General features: G+C 43.8%; 1 protein-coding gene across 2 annotated transcripts; it reads left to right on the forward strand.

Moving 5' to 3' along the window:
* Window positions 1-948: 948 nt before the first annotated feature.
* mat1a (methionine adenosyltransferase 1A) lies at window positions 949-17,798 on the forward strand (the record flags this gene model as incomplete). 2 transcript variants are annotated; one of them, XM_083774515.1, is made up of 10 exons in its annotated part: window positions 949-1,226; window positions 4,456-4,533; window positions 5,117-5,239; window positions 6,391-6,503; window positions 12,586-12,729; window positions 14,484-14,609; window positions 15,077-15,169; window positions 15,700-15,882; window positions 16,921-17,054; window positions 17,529-17,798. In XM_083774515.1, exons 1-10 carry the CDS (start codon window positions 1,160-1,162, stop codon window positions 17,629-17,631), a joined length of 1,164 nt encoding a protein of 387 aa, XP_083630641.1. In that variant the 5' UTR covers window positions 949-1,159. The 2 variants fall into 2 exon arrangements, with proteins under 2 accessions (XP_083630641.1, XP_083630642.1); XM_083774516.1 differs by lacking the exon at window positions 17,529-17,798 and having other exon boundaries at window positions 16,921-17,058.
* Window positions 17,799-18,221: the final 423 nt, after the last annotated feature.

Raw genomic sequence — 18,221 nt, forward strand, 5'->3', positions numbered from 1 at the left:
GTTAAATGGGTGGATGACTATTGTACTGTACTGTACACAACAAACCAATAATGTGTTGGAAATGGTTGGACGTAGCGCGTGGAAGGAACACGTTATTCCAACCAGTTCCTTTCCCCTCCCTCAGGCGCCCCGGCTGGCCAGGGGGAGGCAGTTTCGAGACCAGGATTACTGCATGTTTTTTGTGAGGGTACCTACCCTAGGGGACACGGAGAGAACATGCAAACTCCACACAGAAAGGCCCTTTCGCCAACCCCGCCTCGGGTATGGGCACTGATGACGTTCTACTAGCAGAATAGAACACAACACAATGGAACTCACCAGTGTGAAGTAACTATACATTTACTCAAGTACTGTACTTAGTTGTACAACTGAGACATTTTTTACTTTACTGGAGAATTTCAAATTGTCTGTACTTTCACTTCCACTCCACTACATCTCAGAGGCAAAATATTGTACTTTTACTCCATTACAATTATTTGAAAACTTTTGTTACTATACTGTAGTTACTTTGTAGATTTTCATTATTATGTTACAAAACAGTAATTTATATATTATATTGCAGTATTGATACTTTTAATTAAGTAATAAATCACCCTGATAGCAGCATGCACGCAAGGGGTTAAACTGGGAGTATTCAAATGGGAAGAGCCCTCCCATCAACAACACCCCCCCTGGAATGGTCTATCCCACACACCAGTTCACATGACGTATGTGTGTGTGTGTACGTGTGTGTGTGTGTGTGTGTGTGTGTGTGTGTGTGTGTGTGTGTGTGTGTGTGTGTGTGTGTGTGTGTGTGTGTGTGTGTGTGTGTGTGTGTGTGTGTTGTCTTAGCCATATATAGGACCATGTGCACATAGACGTTCTGTTTTGTAGGATAGATTTTGTATTGGCTGCAGGGCTTCAACTCTCTCTCTCTCTCTATTTCGTCTACCTCTCTCTCTGTCTCTCTCTCTCTCTGTTTCTGCCTCTCTGTGTGTTTCTCTCACAAGCCTTCCAGACCCCAGTAGGATTACTGAACCAGAAGCAGACCTCCACAACTCCCTGTCAACTGACTGAGGACCTCTATCTACTTCTCCCCCGGAGTGTGTGTGTGTGTGTGGTTATTTTTTTCCTCTCTTCCTTTTTAATTTTTTTTGCGAGCTGCCTGGCGGTGTAGAGAATGAGTGATTCACTGGAGGATGGGTCTTTCATGTTCACGTCAGAGTCTGTGGGAGAGGGACACCCAGGTGAGGCTGAACCACAACTGCATGCATGGGGCTTCCTGTACAGAAGTGGTTCTTAAACTTTCTTTGGGTTTTTTTCTCCCAAGGACACCCCTAAACTAAAGTAAAAGGGTCCATTTTGAAAATTGGAACCCCCCCACAAGGAACCCTGAGGGTTCCTGATGGAGCCCACTTTGCGAACCACTTCTGTGTAGAGAAAGCTCCAGTGTTATTTGTTTCTCTGTTGATGACTGACGAGTGACAGTCACACTGTCAGAGGTCAGGTGATGTCTGCACTTTTTGTGACAAAACTCAACTTGGCCTGTCTCTTAGGGCTACATTTTCGTCACCGCTAAACCCCTTATCCCTAAACCTCTTGGCCTTTTTTGTGCTCTTTTTAACACCTCTCTACACCAAATCTCTCTTTGCCAAAAAACCCCCAAGATCAACAACATAGATCTGCTATTTTCTGCAATTATTATTATTATTATTATTATTATTATTATTATTAATATTAATATAGAGATGATATGGTTCAAACAGTGACCAACCTTTGCTGGCACAAATTACATAGATCTCCTAAACTCCATTCACTATCCAGGCTTGAATGAAACGGTATTCCATTGATATACGACTCTTACTCAACATGTGTTTACTACGCTCTCATTCTTCATGGGGGGGGGGGGGGGGGAGTATAGGGTTGCATGCTAAAAAAGAAAAAAAGGAAATGTCAACTGAGAAACCGACCGATGTGTGAAAAGTATAGTGAGCCAGTACTACATTTTGCAGTTATACGACTCACCTCCCTGCACGGTGTACATACAGCTAGGTTTCGGAGATTAATCGGAGTTATTTACAAATCCAAACATGTGTGTGGACATAATAAATCCATCTGTTACAGCAGCAATACAAAGCTTGACATAATAAATCAGCTGTCACAGCCAGCAATACAAAGCGTGTAATTATGCTGTGGGACTTAGAGCCACGATTATGGACTATAAAAATGTCCTTCTTGAAGAATGACGAATTGTGCACGCACTCGCGTGTGTGCGTGCACATGTGTCTGTGTGTGTGTGTGTGTGTGTGTGTGTGTGTGTGTGCGCACACGTGCATGCGTCGTGCATGTATGCGAACATAGTTCTCTTTCCTTTTTTTCTGTGGCCTCCCATCTCCTGGAACCACGTTGAGCTTCTTAGTTTGTTTTAACCATCCAATCAGAAATGTTAAAATGCACTCTGCCCGCTCTGCAGTTTTTGGACTAAACAATGTTGTAAAACACCTGGAAATGTGTAACCTTTAAATTGACAATTTGTTAGGATTTTATCATAATATGCGGCTGGACAGTTAAGATTTGGAATGTCACTATAAGTAGTAGTGAAACATTGATGACGTGTCATGAAGATTCATAACCTTTTAACCGTGAAGTAAAACTTTAGAATCAGAGAGGTTCCGTCTACTTGTATCTTCACAAGTTCATACAGTACAATAAACAGTTCAGATAGAGCAGAAGAAGACTTTTAGTTCTTCCATATAGGCTAAAACACATTCATAACTTTGCCATTTCCCAGAAAAGGCAACACTGCCCATCTATACTGCAGACTGCAGTGCATGTGTGGTGTCACAGTATCCCTTGCAGACAAACCTATTCAAATATTTTATTTCAATACATATTTCCTGTAATGAGATGCCACGTGAACACGATAAGATTCCATGGGCCTCTAGCTAGTCTGTCCCCAACATGTGTCCCTCTTCCCTAACGTCTGTGATGGGACTGGAAGCTGCTTGGTCAGCTGCAGTTTGGCACACGGCTGCGTGGCCTTGGCTCTGAAGGCCACAGTCAACACGTTTCCACCTGATAACAGACCTTGAGGTCTGGACGGTTCCCACAGACACTTGGGACAGTCTCTTGGTAGTGGGACCGTATGGAAGTATACGCACAAATACTCAGTATTTGTGTATAGGTATGGACGTTACACGGAAAACAGACCATGTAGGAGAGGTACGTACATGGCCCGGCAGCATGTGACATCTGTTGCAATATTGCATCGGACAACGAGTATGTAGAGTAAAGTTTATAAGTATAGAGATTATCAGTAAGCGTTTGTTTTATTTGTATTATAATTGATCCCTGAGGATTTCACCGTGTGCATATTGCAACTATGATGAAAAACTTTTACATTTTCTTTCCATTGTTTTAAAACTTAACATAAACTGTATTTAACTCCTCCCATCATGGCATGCAAAGCAACTTATGTTGATGATGATTGATGAGCAAATAGTTTTTATGTTTCTGATGTAACCTTTGCATTGCATTGCTTCAGCAGCATGACAGAGAGAAAGAGAGAGATGAATGGGCGGGGGGGGGGGGGGGGGGGGGGGGGGGGATTGTATTGTCTGGTTGCTACTGTGCTGTCCCACACTGGAATCCAACCCAGGAGAGGAACAACAAAACAAAACACTCTTCCCGTTCAAAACAATTAACATCATTTTCAGACGTACTGTATAAACACCGGTCAATTAATGAGATCTGGGATTACCAGATGCCAGTCTCACTACTTTAGGCATTTCAGCAGAAGCTGTTTTTCCAGAGTGACGTTACAAAGTGCAAGATCAGATTAAATGCCATGAACCCTGGTCAACAAACAGCAGGGTAAATGGTCAAGTAAATACTGTATGTGCAAAAAGAAACAATGTAGTTCTACAGAGAGAGACTGGGGCACCAGGTAAACATCAAACGTAGCATCTGTCTACATGCTATACGAGGTCAAGAAAATATGTCTAAATGAAAGGATGAACATGAACCAAGTAAGCCCTGCCTTGCTGTGAAAACAGCTGATCTACAAGCTTGTTGACGTGCTATTTATTTTTTGTTTTATTTTCAGCCTATAATGACATGTCCAAAACAGGAATGCCAAGTTTGAAATGTGGTTAATTAGCTAATGTTCATGAATATGTGGAGAATTAATACAGTCTTAAAATGTCTGCTTTGGCCGGCACCGTTAAGCCAGGATTACTGGCTGCAAAGAGCAGCTCAAAGATTTACTGGTCTACAAATCATGGTGCGATTGTGCGTCTCGCGCATGCGCGCACACGCACATGCACATGCACACACACACACACACACACACACACACACACACGTGTGTACTGCAACAGTTTTGTTCTACTACACTTATATAACCATGTCTGGACCTGCCGATATACTTGTCTTTAACCGTGGCTCCTCTTGTTTGTTGTCCTTATTTTTCTACAGACAAGATCTGTGACCAGATTAGCGATGCGGTGCTGGACGCCCATCTGAGACAGGACCCCGATGCCAAGGTGGCCTGTGGTGAGTGGCACTCTGTCACGTCAGACCAAGATGCACAAGATGTCACCTAAACACATGTATACCTAAAGACCAGCGGTTCTCAATCTTTGTCATGTCAAGGACCCCGCAAATTGCATTTATTTAGCCACAGATCCCCATTTTGAAAAGATTTCGTGTCTGGGACCCCCATAACCAGAAGCTGTGTGTCGTTAAGTGTTCAAGATTATTCAACATTTACGCAATATTTGTGTTTATTATTTGTATTATTTTTTTAAATAGCACATTGTCACAATTAATTATCATTGTGACACACAGTTGACATTCATAGATTATGACGATTGATTGTATTAGAAAGTTCACCTAAGTCAAAGACAAGCCTTCTACGAGATGTTTTTAAGCTTTTCGCTGATAATGACAGGCCCAAAATAAGGATATATAATATATTTTGTATTAAATTATCGTTTTTTTTCTTCATTATTATTATTTATTAACTGTTGCACCCCTAATCACAAGATATTCATAAATACATTGGATTGTGCACAATGCCACAAGCACAGTAGATTGTACAGTATAGGCCTAACCGGGCTCATGACACCACTGACAGAGACTGTGTGCAAGACGGGCATGGTGCTGCTGTGTGGCGAGATCACCTCTCGTGCCAACGTGGACTACCAGAAGGTTGTCCGAGACGCCATCAAACACATCGGCTACGACAACTCTGACAAAGGTGAGAGGAACTAAGATGGAAACATCTGCTCTGTGCAGCACAGCCAAATCCCAGGGAGTCTGCTCTCTGTTTCAAGAACAAGGACAAGGTCCAATTTTCACATCACTAACGAAAGCAAAAAAAGACTTACTTAGACTTTAGGTCCTCCCGTTCCTACTGGAAAATTGGGCGACGATTTCCCTCCATTTGCTCCGGTCGACTTCTTGCTCCATGCCAGCTGACACCCATCTGGAGGAAGCAAAAAGCAAAAAAGAATAATATGGGTATTATTATGTGTATTATTTGCAATTTCATTAGCTTTTATAAATATGCCTACAAGTGATCAACAATGTTAAATATTTAAGGAGTGCATGGACAAAAAAAAGCAATAAAGGGTCAATCGATTGATAAAAGTGCTAGTACTGTATATCAGAAAGACACTGAAGGTAGGGTAAGTGATATTTCTTGGTTAAAACAAAAGGTTTTTTGTTAAAAGGTTAAATCCCTATATTCTGATAGTAATCATTGCTACAGAGTGTGTGTTCAGTAACATGGGGTCTCCCTGTCTCTCCAACTCTTTAATAAACAGAAAATACATGTTCAGGTAGGTGACACAATTTCAGCCAATCAGGAGAGAGTAAGCATTTAGCAGAAACATTGTTATACTGTTCCAGTTCCAAACTTTTTGTTAATTTATTTGTGTCATAAATTACAATTCCACTTGTTTATTCTGTATCCGGGCTGCGTTAGTGCTCTATATCTTGACTGGATACAATTGTTATCCCGATTCACGACCTGAAAATGCAATTTTCAGGACAGAGAGACTCCCGTTACTGAACAAAAACCAAAGAAAATCACTTACCCTACCTTTAAAGTACATGGGTAAGAAGCAGAGCAAGAAGCAGTCATGACACCAGGGTGAGCCCAGTTGCAGGTTTTAAGACGTGTAACGTCCTGGTCCGTCCCTGTGTGTGTGTGTGTGTGTGTGTGTGTGTGTGTGTGTGTGTGTGTGTGTGTGTGTGTGTGTGTGTGTGTGTGTGTGTGTGTGTGTGTGTGTGTATGTGTGTGTATGTGTGTGTGTGTGTGTGTGTGTGTGTGTGTGTGTGTGTGTGTGTGTGTGTGTGTGTGTGTGTGTGTGTGTGTGCGCGCGCATGTGTGCGTGCGTGCGGCAGGTTTCGACTATAAGACGTGTAACGTCCTGGTGGCCCTGGAGCAGCAGAGTCCAGACATTGCCCAGGGTGTCCACATTGACAGATCAGAGGAGGACATTGGAGCTGGAGACCAGGTATAGGAAACACTGCTGGACTTTGCAACTAGTCGCACTCACAACTTGTCTCAACTCCTTGCAACAGAACAGTTTTAAGGTCAACCAAACCAACTCCTTGCTGCAACTGCCGTCTATCTATCTATCTATCTATCTATCTATCTATCTATCTATCTATCTATAAATGCTAGTCTCTGTACGTCTGTAATCCACGTAACTTGAGAACACACACGTTCCACACCACCACAGGGCCACTGCCCAGGGTCCATATATGGAGCTGGCCTGTTGTGACATCACAACACTCACAACACAAAAGCCTTATTTGGCATGCTTGACAAATAACTCCATATATGGGCATAAATAACTGGGCATGCATTTCCGGTTATCCAGAACCAGCACAAAAGCATCTGCCCGGGCTCTGGTCCTGATCACCCCTATATCTCCATATATGGAGCTGGCCTGTTCTGACACAAACGGGCATCGCTCCAGTTGGGGGTAATGGTAGTTGCATGTTGCAAGGAGTTGCGTTGGTGAATCATTGGTGCGGTTTGGGCATTGCTCCCGGCACATCAAACAAGCCTGCAGTGGTGGAAAGTACTCCAGTTGTAGTCTACTTATAAACACATACAGGCTGACCCTCGAACGGATCGGTCGCACTTCAGAGAGCTCCCCAGACAACAGCGATTTTTAGCTATGTTTTCAACCTTTTCCGCCTTTTTCCTCCTCTTCATGCTATGGATTACGGACGCATACTTTAATTCAACATGGACCTTACACCACCAAGAAGAGATGGAACGTCACGGAATCGAAGCGGAGGAGTTTCACAGCGATTTTTACCTCCTAACTGGCGATGAATGTAAGCATATTTCTTTTGGGTCAGCAGCGATTCATGGCCTGTTAACAGCAAACCCGAATCGCAAGTACAAGCCCCCGACTGGCAAGATGGATCGCAGAACTGTGATTATTCTTTTCTTGTTACTATCGGGAGATATTCACTTCAATCCTGGACCGGTTACCCGATCACAAGCGAGACTGCACTCACAGCAGCAACTGTTGCTTCCGCAAACAACGAACGTTCCCATCGCAACGCGTCACGGCTTCCACGCCTTCCAGAGCGCCGCGAGCGCCTCGAGCGCCTCCCCCACGGAACGGACCACGGACGCAACTTCAAGATCAGCCCATGAACTGCAGACAACCAACGCCAGCGGACCCCCACATACCACCGCAGGCGTCTTGTTCGCCGAAGCCACCCCAGCGGCAGTGATCATGGAGCTGAACGAGGAACACCACCCCCTCCCCCACACCCACAGTCAACCCAGGACTACAGAGGATAATAGACCACCCATTCCCACCCCAGCCACGGACCCAGACACCAGGATGGATCTGACCTGGCCTACAGACATGTCCAGACATGTTCAGACATGTTCAGACATGTTCAACGGCGCCACCCCCCACATTCCACCGCCCCTCCCCACTCACACCTCAGCCGCGGACACGCCCATCCTCGGTCACACCTCTGACTACTTCAACACAGACGAAATTAACACAATCGTCGCATTAAACGGCCTTCACCTGTTCCATTTGAATGTGAATAGCTTGAGTCCCAAACTAGCTGAGATCAGACATCTGTTCCAGAACGGTAAGGCAAACATACTGTGTTTCTCTGAAACTAAACTTGATGAGTCTACTAAAGACCCAGAGATTGAAATAGAAAATTACTCAGTCATTAGAAATGACAGAAACAGGCATGGTGGTGGCGTGTGCATGTATATTCACCAAGATACTGAATACATTACTCGTACTGACTTGCAGCATGATGAAATTGAAACTGTGTGGGTTGAATTAATTTTCAAAAATGCTAAATCGGTATTAGTGGGCACCGTCTATAGACCCCCTGATCAGAATGAGTTCTATGATATACTTGAGGGGTGCTTAGCTGGGGAGGAATGTGTAGAGAAGATCCTGATTGGCGACTACAATACGGATATGCGTCATAAGGAAGCTCCTGTGTTCAAGTCATTTAGTCGGTTTTGTGATCTGCATAGTATCAGTCAGCTAATTACCCAACCCACAAGAGTGTGTGATTCTTCTCAAACTGTCATTGATCTCATTCTGACCTCGGACAAATCCAGAATCTCAAAGAAAGGGGTTATTGTATGTGGGCTCAGTGATCATTTTATGATTTTCTGTACCCGCAAAATACAAAAACTAAAGTTTGACTGTCACAAAACAGTCATATCTAGGGACCTCAAAACCTACTCTAGTGAGGCCTTTAACCTTGAACTGGAGAGTCTGGATTGGTCCGATGTGCTCAGGAGCTCACTAGTCGAAGAAGCATGGCTTGGCTTTAAAACCAAATTTACATCAGTACTAAACATCATGGCTCCTTTGAGAACCGTCAGGGTCAAAACCCGCTCGGAGCCATGGATGAATTCGGACATACTGACTGCAATGAAAGCCAGAGACAACAAATGCTCTGAACTTCTTAAATGCAAGTCCAAACTAGCCAAGTGCAAGCGCTTCGACAGTGATCTCCAAACCAAACTGTGCAACCTAAAAGCCCAGTGTAACAAGCTAAGAAACGGTGTAATTGCCATGACCAAATCAGCCAAATGTAACTTTATCAATGATAAAGCCGAGGAAATCAAAAACAATCCTCGGGAGCTATGGAAGTTACTAAACAACCAACTAGGCTGTGGTCGGAAACTAAAAACCAGGTTTACTAACATAAACATCAAATCGAATAACACCCTCATCACTGACAAACTCGATGTAGCCAACCACTTGAACATCTTCTTTACAAACATTGCAACAAAGCTGGTTAGCAAACTGCCCTCCCACTCTGGGCGTTTTGGTGTAGAGCACATCACAGCCTTCTACAAAAACCTTGGTGTTTGTAAAGATGATTTTAAAATGGCAATGGTAACAACCGAGGAGGTACTTAAAAAACTGAGTGCCCTCCAACCCCACAAGGCCACTGGCCATGACAATATTCCCTCCAAATTTCTCAGAGACTCAGCCTTTTCCATAGCTCCAGTCATCACCCATATAGTTAACCTCTCCATCAAACAGGGACAGGTCCCCCAAGATTTTAAACTGGCCAAAGTAACCCCCTTGTACAAAAAAGGGAGTAAATTAGAACCCGGCAACTACCGCCCTATTTCTATTCTAAGCTCCATCTCGAAAGTGATGGAAAAAATAGTCTATGAACAGGTTGAAAAGTATCTTGCCACTAATAAATTGCTGTACGAGTTCCAATCTGGTTTCAGAACATCCCACTCCACTGACACATGCCTCCTCTATTTGAGCGACCACATCAAACACGAGGTGGATGCTGGAAAATACTGCGGCATGGTCATGCTGGACCTCCAAAAGGCTTTTGACACCGTGAACCACTCCATACTGGTTAACAAGCTTAAAGCTATTGGTTTTGATAGCACATCAGTGAGCTGGATGCAATCCTACCTGGAGGGGAGAGAACAGATGGTGGAGGTGAACGGAACACTGTCCCCTCCCCTCCCAGTGAGCTGTGGCGTCCCACAAGGAAGCATACTAGGGCCTTTACTGTTCCTAATTTATGTTAACGACATGACTTCAGCTTGTGACTGCAACTTGTTCCTGTTCGCAGATGACTCAGCACTGCTGGTCTCGGACAGGAACAAACTGCAGGTTGAAAAGACCCTCAGCTCTGAACTCGGTAGAATCTGCACCTGGCTCGCTGATAACAAACTATCCTTACACCTGGGAAAAACTGAATCCATCCTCTTCGGATCAAATAGTAAACTCAGCAAGGCAGATGGCTTCTTGGTTAGAGTGGGTGACAATATTATCACACGAAAAGATGAAATTACCTACCTAGGTTCCATCCTGGAGGCCAATCTTTCCGGTGATAAAATGGCCACCAACGTAATCAAAAAAGTCAATCAAAGAACAAGATTCCTTTACAGGATCTCCTCACTGGTCAGCAAAAACACCTTGAAGACCTTAACAGGAGCCCTCGTACAAGGTTTCTTTGACTATGCATCCACCTCTTGGTACCACAGCACCTCAAAGGCCCTTAAAACAAGGCTCCAGACCTCTCAAAACAAACTGGTCAGGCTCCTACTTGGCCTCACCCCCCGAACCCACCTCACCCCTGCCCACTTTGACAGGCTGGGATGGCTTAGGGTCGACTACAGAGTACAGCATCTTGCAATGGGTCTGGTCCACAAGATTCGATACACCACCAAGATACCCATGTACCTGTCTAAATACTTCCTTAATGTAAACGAAGTCCACACCCACAACACCAGAGGGAGTACAACAAACCATGTACAACCCAGATTCGGCACAAACAAGGGACTAAATTCTTTTCGCTCCTATGCCACCAAAATGTGGAACGCCCTACCAACAGTCATTAAGACATGTGAATCCCTTGACTCCTTCAAAACCGCTCTCAAAGGGCACCTACGGATGGCTGCAATTCGAAACTGGCCTCTGTAAAATCTGAATCCCCCCCACCCCCCCACCCCATTTTCCCTCACTGTATATAGTATCTTTTCCCTTTTTTGCTTCCCATATGATGAATTCCTGTTCTGTTCTTTACCTACAGAGAAATGTCTATTTGTATGTCTCTAAATGTTTGTATGTCTTTAAATGTTTTGATGAATTGAACAATGTGGACCCTGTTGTAAACAAGTGTAATGCTTAATTGGGTCGTCCACTCACAGTTGACAGTCTTTGTATTGAGTTTGTGCTTAAAATGTACTGTAAATTCTACAAACTGTTAATAAAGATTTCAATCAATCAATCAATCAATCAATCAAACACCCCATTGTGGCAACTAGTGTCTTTTCCACTGGCCTACCAGCAGGCCTACCAGCATGTGCACTTAAGCCTCTCCAGCTGATACAAAATGCAGCAGCTCGCTTGGTCTTCAACCAGCCAAAATTCTCACATGTCTCCCCCCTGCTCCGCTCCCTCCACTGGCTCCCGGTCGCTGCCCGCACAGAATACAAAACTCTGATGCTGGCATTCAAAGCAACCAAAGGTATGGCTCCCCCATATCTTGCAAGTATGATTGAACCCTACAAACCCTCCCGCGCACTCAGATCAGCCAACGCAAGGAAGCTGGAAGTACCCTCACTAAAAACGCCGGGACAACACTCCACACGTCCCAAACTCTTCTCCCTTCTGGCTCCAAAACTGTGGAATGCACTTCCCATTGCAGTCAGAACTGCAGCATCACTCCCAATCTTCCGCCGTAGCCTGAAAACCCACCTTTTCAGACTCCATCATGGCCCATAGCACTTAGCCTAACCCCTTAGATAGCATTTCTGTTGGCTTAGATAGCATTTGACACAGACTTATAGCATGTTATGTAGACAGCACTATAATTGTATTGTATATAGTCATAGCACGCCATAGTACATATGTATAGCATAGTAGTAAATATCTATAGTTTATATGTATAGTGTATGTATAGTTTCATTATATAGATATTCCACTGTTACTTTCTTAGCTTACGCATGTTTCATGATAAATGCTTTTATGTGATGTATTCCCATGCTTTTGTTCTTGTTTAAATGTAAGTCGCTCTGGATTAAGAGCGTCTGCTAAATGCCTAAATTGTAAATTGTAAATTGTTCTGTTATTGTGGAGAGAGCTTTAGCTGTTAAGCTAATTTTGAGGTACTTTTACTATACTTGAGTATTTCCATTTTTCAATACTTTCAATACTTGCTCTCAGAGGCGAACCTTTTTACTGCACCGCAGTTATCTGAGTTACGTTGTAGATTTAGATTATTATTACGAAACATGCATTAAGCAGTTAAGCCCTATTTAATACTTTTTTTCCCTGATTCGAAAGTATAGCCGATGTTTATGTTTGTAAGCTGAAAAAGCTTGATGTCAGTAATGTTACAGATTATATCCTACATTTAAGTAGTTTGAACCATATATTCATCATTGGGCCTAATAAATCAGGTAACAAGAATCACATGCACTGTGTTAACAGGTGCAAGGTAAACCCTACTGGAAACTTGTATTGGATGATCGATTGTTATCGTGCAATTATCATTATAAATCAGATTGACTGTTTCTTCGCCCTCTCCACCTGCCTATAGGGCTTGATGTTCGGCTATGCCACAGACGAGACAGAGGAGTGCATGCCACTCACCATCGTCTTGGCCCACAAACTCAACTCAAAGATGGCGGAACTCAGACGTGATGGCTCCGTTCCTTGGTTGCGACCCGACTCCAAGACACAGGTGAGACTGGCGGTTCCACGCATGCAGGCTTTAGCCGAGTGCTCATGAATTGGCTCTTTGTTTTCCATGTTGGGTGACTTACGGGGATTGGCTTTGGTGCCAGCGGACAAAATTGGATCAACGGCAGCCAAAAGGCATCAAGTTTATGTTCCCTGGAAAACAATAGACTTTTGACTGCTATAGAAGCAGTTTATGAAGAAATGTTGATGTAATGCTCTTACACTGAAAGATCAAAAAAATGGGTGAACAATGGCTTTGAGAAAGTCGTTCATACATATCTCAAATGAGTCAATTGAGCAAAAAGCTTTCAGACTTATGCCAGATTGTGCTGTATGGCATGTGTATTGTTACGGTGCCAGTATAGTATTACTGAATTAACGAACAGTAGTACAGTAGCAGCATGTGATGTAGGAACACAAGGCGACATCGTCTTTTACTGAGGCTTTCTGCTGGGAACGCATGCAGCCAGCCAGGAGACGTTTGATGCATGCAGACCCCCCACCCCGACAAGCACTTGGAATTGGAAAGCGTGGTTGAGGCATTACATTTTGTTTGACTCGGTCCCAAGTACCTCTACGGGTACTTAAGCACCTTGCAGGGGGTACATGGAAAGATTGGGGAATTTGATTTGATTTTACAATTTATTCCCAACAGGATGTGAAAATAATTCATTTCAAAAGACCGTTGATGGTAACTAGTGGGACAAACAATTAAGGTTGGGAACCATAGATCTTCAATTTAACCTCACAACTTGCAGCAATAACTACCTTAATTGTATTAGTATCCGTGAAGGTATCCTCTTTGTGATACACATGATTTTGTTGTTGTTGTTGTCTTTATGGACAGTGATGGAGACAGACAGACAGACAGACAGACAGACAGACAGACAGACAGACAGACAGACAGACAGACAGACAGACAGACAGACAGACAGACAGTGAGGAATGACTCAAAAAAAGTGCAAAAAGAAAGAAAGAAAGTCATGTCAATTAGTCTTTCTAATCTCACCACACCCTGGTATTTCACACTTGACTGAGGAGCACTACACAATAAAGTTAGCATCGATCCAACATGTATGCTGTAATATGATACAATACGTTACTAGTCCATATCGTCCTGCCCAGTCCCCAAGCATTCTTCCTTTGTGCACCACCAAGCTCATAGCACAGCACTATGAGCTTATATATCTGCTATTTTTTAAAACACACCAGAAAATATATATAATTGACTATAAGCGACCGATACGGGACGAGATATAGAGTTCAGTCTACAAAGAACAGGAACAGTTGTTTGTTGATGTCCAACAACCAAACCATGCAGGTTCTCTCCTGAGTGACATGCCATTTGACATGACATTTTAACCTTTTAACTAGTTTTTCTAATAAAAATGTCTGTACTTCTGTTCTGTAAAGCGACTTTGGGTACCCAGAAAAGCGCTATATAAATCGTATATATTATTATTATTATTATGCCTAGAATGTTTTGACTTCCCGGTATAGGGGGGTCTTCATTGAAAGCGATAGTGGCTTATTGGGTTACAGGGGAACAGCCTGGACGTACTGGAGGAGGAAAATGGCTAAAATTAGGTCTGCAGCGAGGGGTTACTAGTGTACTACAGTATACTTTAAGGTTTAGGCCACGTGACAGCTATAAACCCAGTCACTGGACACTGACTGAAGCGCTGAGGCCTGCAGGAGACACTCTGGTACGTAATGTCCCGTGACCTCTGACCTCTAACCCCCCCCCTCCCACAGGTGACCGTTCACTATGACCAGAAAGACGGCGCCGTGATCCCCAAGAGAGTCCACACCGTGGTCATCTCAGTCCAGCACGATGACTGTATCTCGCTGGAGGAGCAGAAAGTCATCCTCAAGGAGAAGGTACAGTATGCTCTTTCTGGGAGCCTTATAGTATGCAACCGCGGATTTCAACCAGTGGTCCTTGAGGAGCAGCTAAATGATGGAGAGTTGGTTAACCAAATGGACCCTCATAGATCTTTATCTCTTGAGATTGTAAAAGGGTTTAATTTTACGCTCTCATTACTTACTATCTACACAATTAGATATTGAAAAATACCGGTAATTGTTATTTTGATCATCGCTTGCCTGTTATCTGGCATTGGTACCACATGCAGCATGGAAATGTGGACAAAATCATATTCACCGACAACAAAATATTCTTTAGTTTTGGGTGTGAGAGGTCTGTGGTTCAAATGCAGACGAAATAACGGGTCTTTGTATTAAAAAGGTTGAAAACCAATATGAATGGCGTATATACACGACGACAAATCAATTTGATTCCGACAGAGAAGTGATGTCTAATCTTTACTGTACGTCGCCTCCATCAGGTGATCAAAGCTGTGGTTCCTGCCAAGTATTTGGACGACAAGACCATCTACCACCTCCAGCCCAGTGGGCGCTTCGTCATCGGAGGACCACAGGTACGGTTTGTCCTTGCACAGGTTTTCAACAGGGGGTTCGGGACCCCATAAGGAGTCAGTCGTCCTCATTATTATTTTTACCCCCTTTTGGTCCTTAAGCCGCAACTGATTCCTCCTCACACACATTTCTGTGTTGTCACTGCTGTTGTATCCTAGCATCACTTGGAGGCAACCCACCATAGGTAGGCCTACTTAAAAAGAAAAGCCTGTGCAATACCTCCAAATTGGTCTTAAATCTTTCAAAGTTCTGTCAATAGACATCGATGAGACAGTGAGCCAAATATATATACAGTATATACGTCTCAAAGTTGTATGGAAAAAACAGTAAATTTAATAGCAGTATGAGTTGCCGATTCATCTTACTCTTCCTCTCAGCTAAGAGGTCCTTGGCCTGCCCTGTCCTTGGCCTGACCTGAAATACATTGAATACCCCTGCCTTAATGCAATACGTTTTGTTTTCGTCATTTTAAAAGGATCCACACAGATCTCCTCCTCACCATGTTGTGTGGTTCTTCTCTCCTACATGACAGGGTGACGCGGGCGTGACGGGCAGGAAGATCATCGTGGACACCTACGGAGGCTGGGGCGCTCACGGCGGCGGAGCCTTCTCTGGCAAGGACTTCTCCAAGGTGGACCGCTCGGCTGCGTACGCCGCCCGCTGGGTGGCCAAGTCTCTGGTCAAAGCCAAGCTGTGCAGGAGAGTGCTGGTGCAGGTGAGTCACTGAAAGTAGCTGTAAACAAGGTTAATTAAATGAGGTTCGGAAGCGAAGGAAAGAAACATGCGCAATGGGCTATATGCAGCCAACATTTCCGCGTTCAGCTTCCTTAGTCTCAACTGCGCATGTTTCTTTCCTTCCAGGGAGCAACATGGAGTCCACCGTACGGTCTTCGCTTCCTGTCCTCATTTAATAGTACTTGGCTGTAAACAGGAAGTAGGCCTACTGTATAAACAGGTGTACAAGCAGTATTGTGCATTCAAATTGTGTCAGACCACAGACCCAGCCTAATTAGAATTATTAAATGCTAGTAAAAGTATTTAAAAAAGGGTTTCAAGTCGTGAAAAAGAAATGTATTTTTTTTGTGGAGGGCTCTGCCATCTTCTGACTTATTCTAGTCAGAAGATGGCAATGCACTGTATCCACCTTTTTCCTGTAACCCATAAGGCATAAGTACACACACCAGTACCGTGGCGGGGAAAAAGGTGGATAGCATGGAACACTGCCCAAAAGATGCTGGCATGGGCCGCATGGCACACTGACAAAAGATGGTGGTGTACTCTAGGTATAGCATCAGAAGACTGGTGTACCATGGGTGTACCATTCATGGTTACATTATAATGCCCATATAATGCTTAGCGTGTCATCAGGTGAGATGTTTAGTGCCTAAAAAAAGATGAAGATGATCACACATTACAATATAAGCATGCTGGTCTCACAGGTATAGATGCTGCATGTTTGGGCTGTTTATAAACATATAGCTCCACACTATTTATGACAATATTTTAAAAAACCCAAACTGACTTGCAGTGAATCGGATTTCAAGAAATACAGAAAATAGCCGACCTACAAGCTCACAATGTGTCACAATGCATATCGGCTATTTTCAGTACTTCAGATATTATTTTGTCAGGACTGGAGACACGCCAGCTTGTGAAACCGGGGACAATTACGGCCATCTGGGGCGTCAGGTCACCTGTGTACCCGGCATAGATGCATGGTTGACCTCTATAACACTCTGTGTGTGCCCTACAGGTGTCCTATGCCATCGGGGTGGCCCACCCTCTCTCCATCTCCGTGTTCACCTACGGTTCCTCCCAGAAGTCAGAGACCGAGCTTCTCAGCATTGTCAACAAAAACTTTGACCTAAGGCCTGGAGTCATCGTCAGGTAAACAAGAGTGAAATGCACCCGCCAGCCTTCGGGGACTGCCCATAAGTTTGAAATCAAGACGGTTAAGACTGAGGTTAGGTTTAGGGACCTACGTGATCGGTTAAGACTGAGGTTAGGTTTAGGGACCTATGTGATTGGTTAAGACTGAGATTAGGTTTAGGGACCTACGTGATTGGTTAAGACCGAGTTTAGGGTTAGGGATAGTGTCGTCAGTAATGGGGCGGACTATCTCTCCTACGCACGCACACACCCACCCCCCCCCCCCCCCCCCCCCACACACACACACACACACACACACACACACACACACACACAGCTAAGTAGGAAAGCTTATAAACTAAGAGACCTTTTTGGTTGTACCATTTGTGGCAAAAGCTTGTAAATATGAACACAGAAGAAAACCCTTTACCTGTACTTTTTGTGGTGTGATGTGACAATAAAGCTGATGTTTGCTGTCCCACCACCATGCAGGGAGCTGAACCTGAAGAGGCCCATCTACCAGCAGACTGCCTCCTACGGCCATTTTGGACGACCAGAGTTCACCTGGGAGGTTCCCAAGAAGCTTGTGTACTAAACAGCGCCTTCTGCTGGCTGAGACCTGCTCATCATGTGGAGACGGAACAGAATGAGTCTTTATGGGATACAACCACAAAAAAGAAAGACTATTTCTTTCTTTTTTTGAATCAGTACATTTATGTCGTTGGGTGTGTTTTTTTTTATATAAGAAGAAATAAAGCCAAAGTTAGCACAACGTTATTGAACCAATTCCAGGTTTGAGGTAGTGCCTGGTCTTATAAACTGTGCCTGTGGTTGTACCCCATATGGGTTAGGGTTACATCGCTCTCTCTAACACACACACACACACACACACACACTTACTTGACACTACGACGTCTTAGTCAAGGTGAGATGAAGACTGTGATGTATCTAGATTTAGAACATCGCGATAGAGCACATTTCCAGATATGGTACACACACCACACATAATGTCTTAAGACAATATCGCTAACTTACATTTGTGTTAATTCATAGCCTCTATACAATGTGCCACTATGCTGCGGCAAGTTTTCTTTTGTTTGTTTTTTTCTCCTTTTTTTGTTTTTTATGCACAACTGTGAATCAAAGAGTTGGTATTGCACACTAAGCACACAACAAAGCAATGTA

This window comes from Protomyctophum parallelum (assembly GCF_964188405.1).
Source record: "Protomyctophum parallelum genome assembly, chromosome: 10".
Taxonomy (NCBI): Eukaryota; Metazoa; Chordata; class Actinopteri; order Myctophiformes; family Myctophidae; genus Protomyctophum; species Protomyctophum parallelum.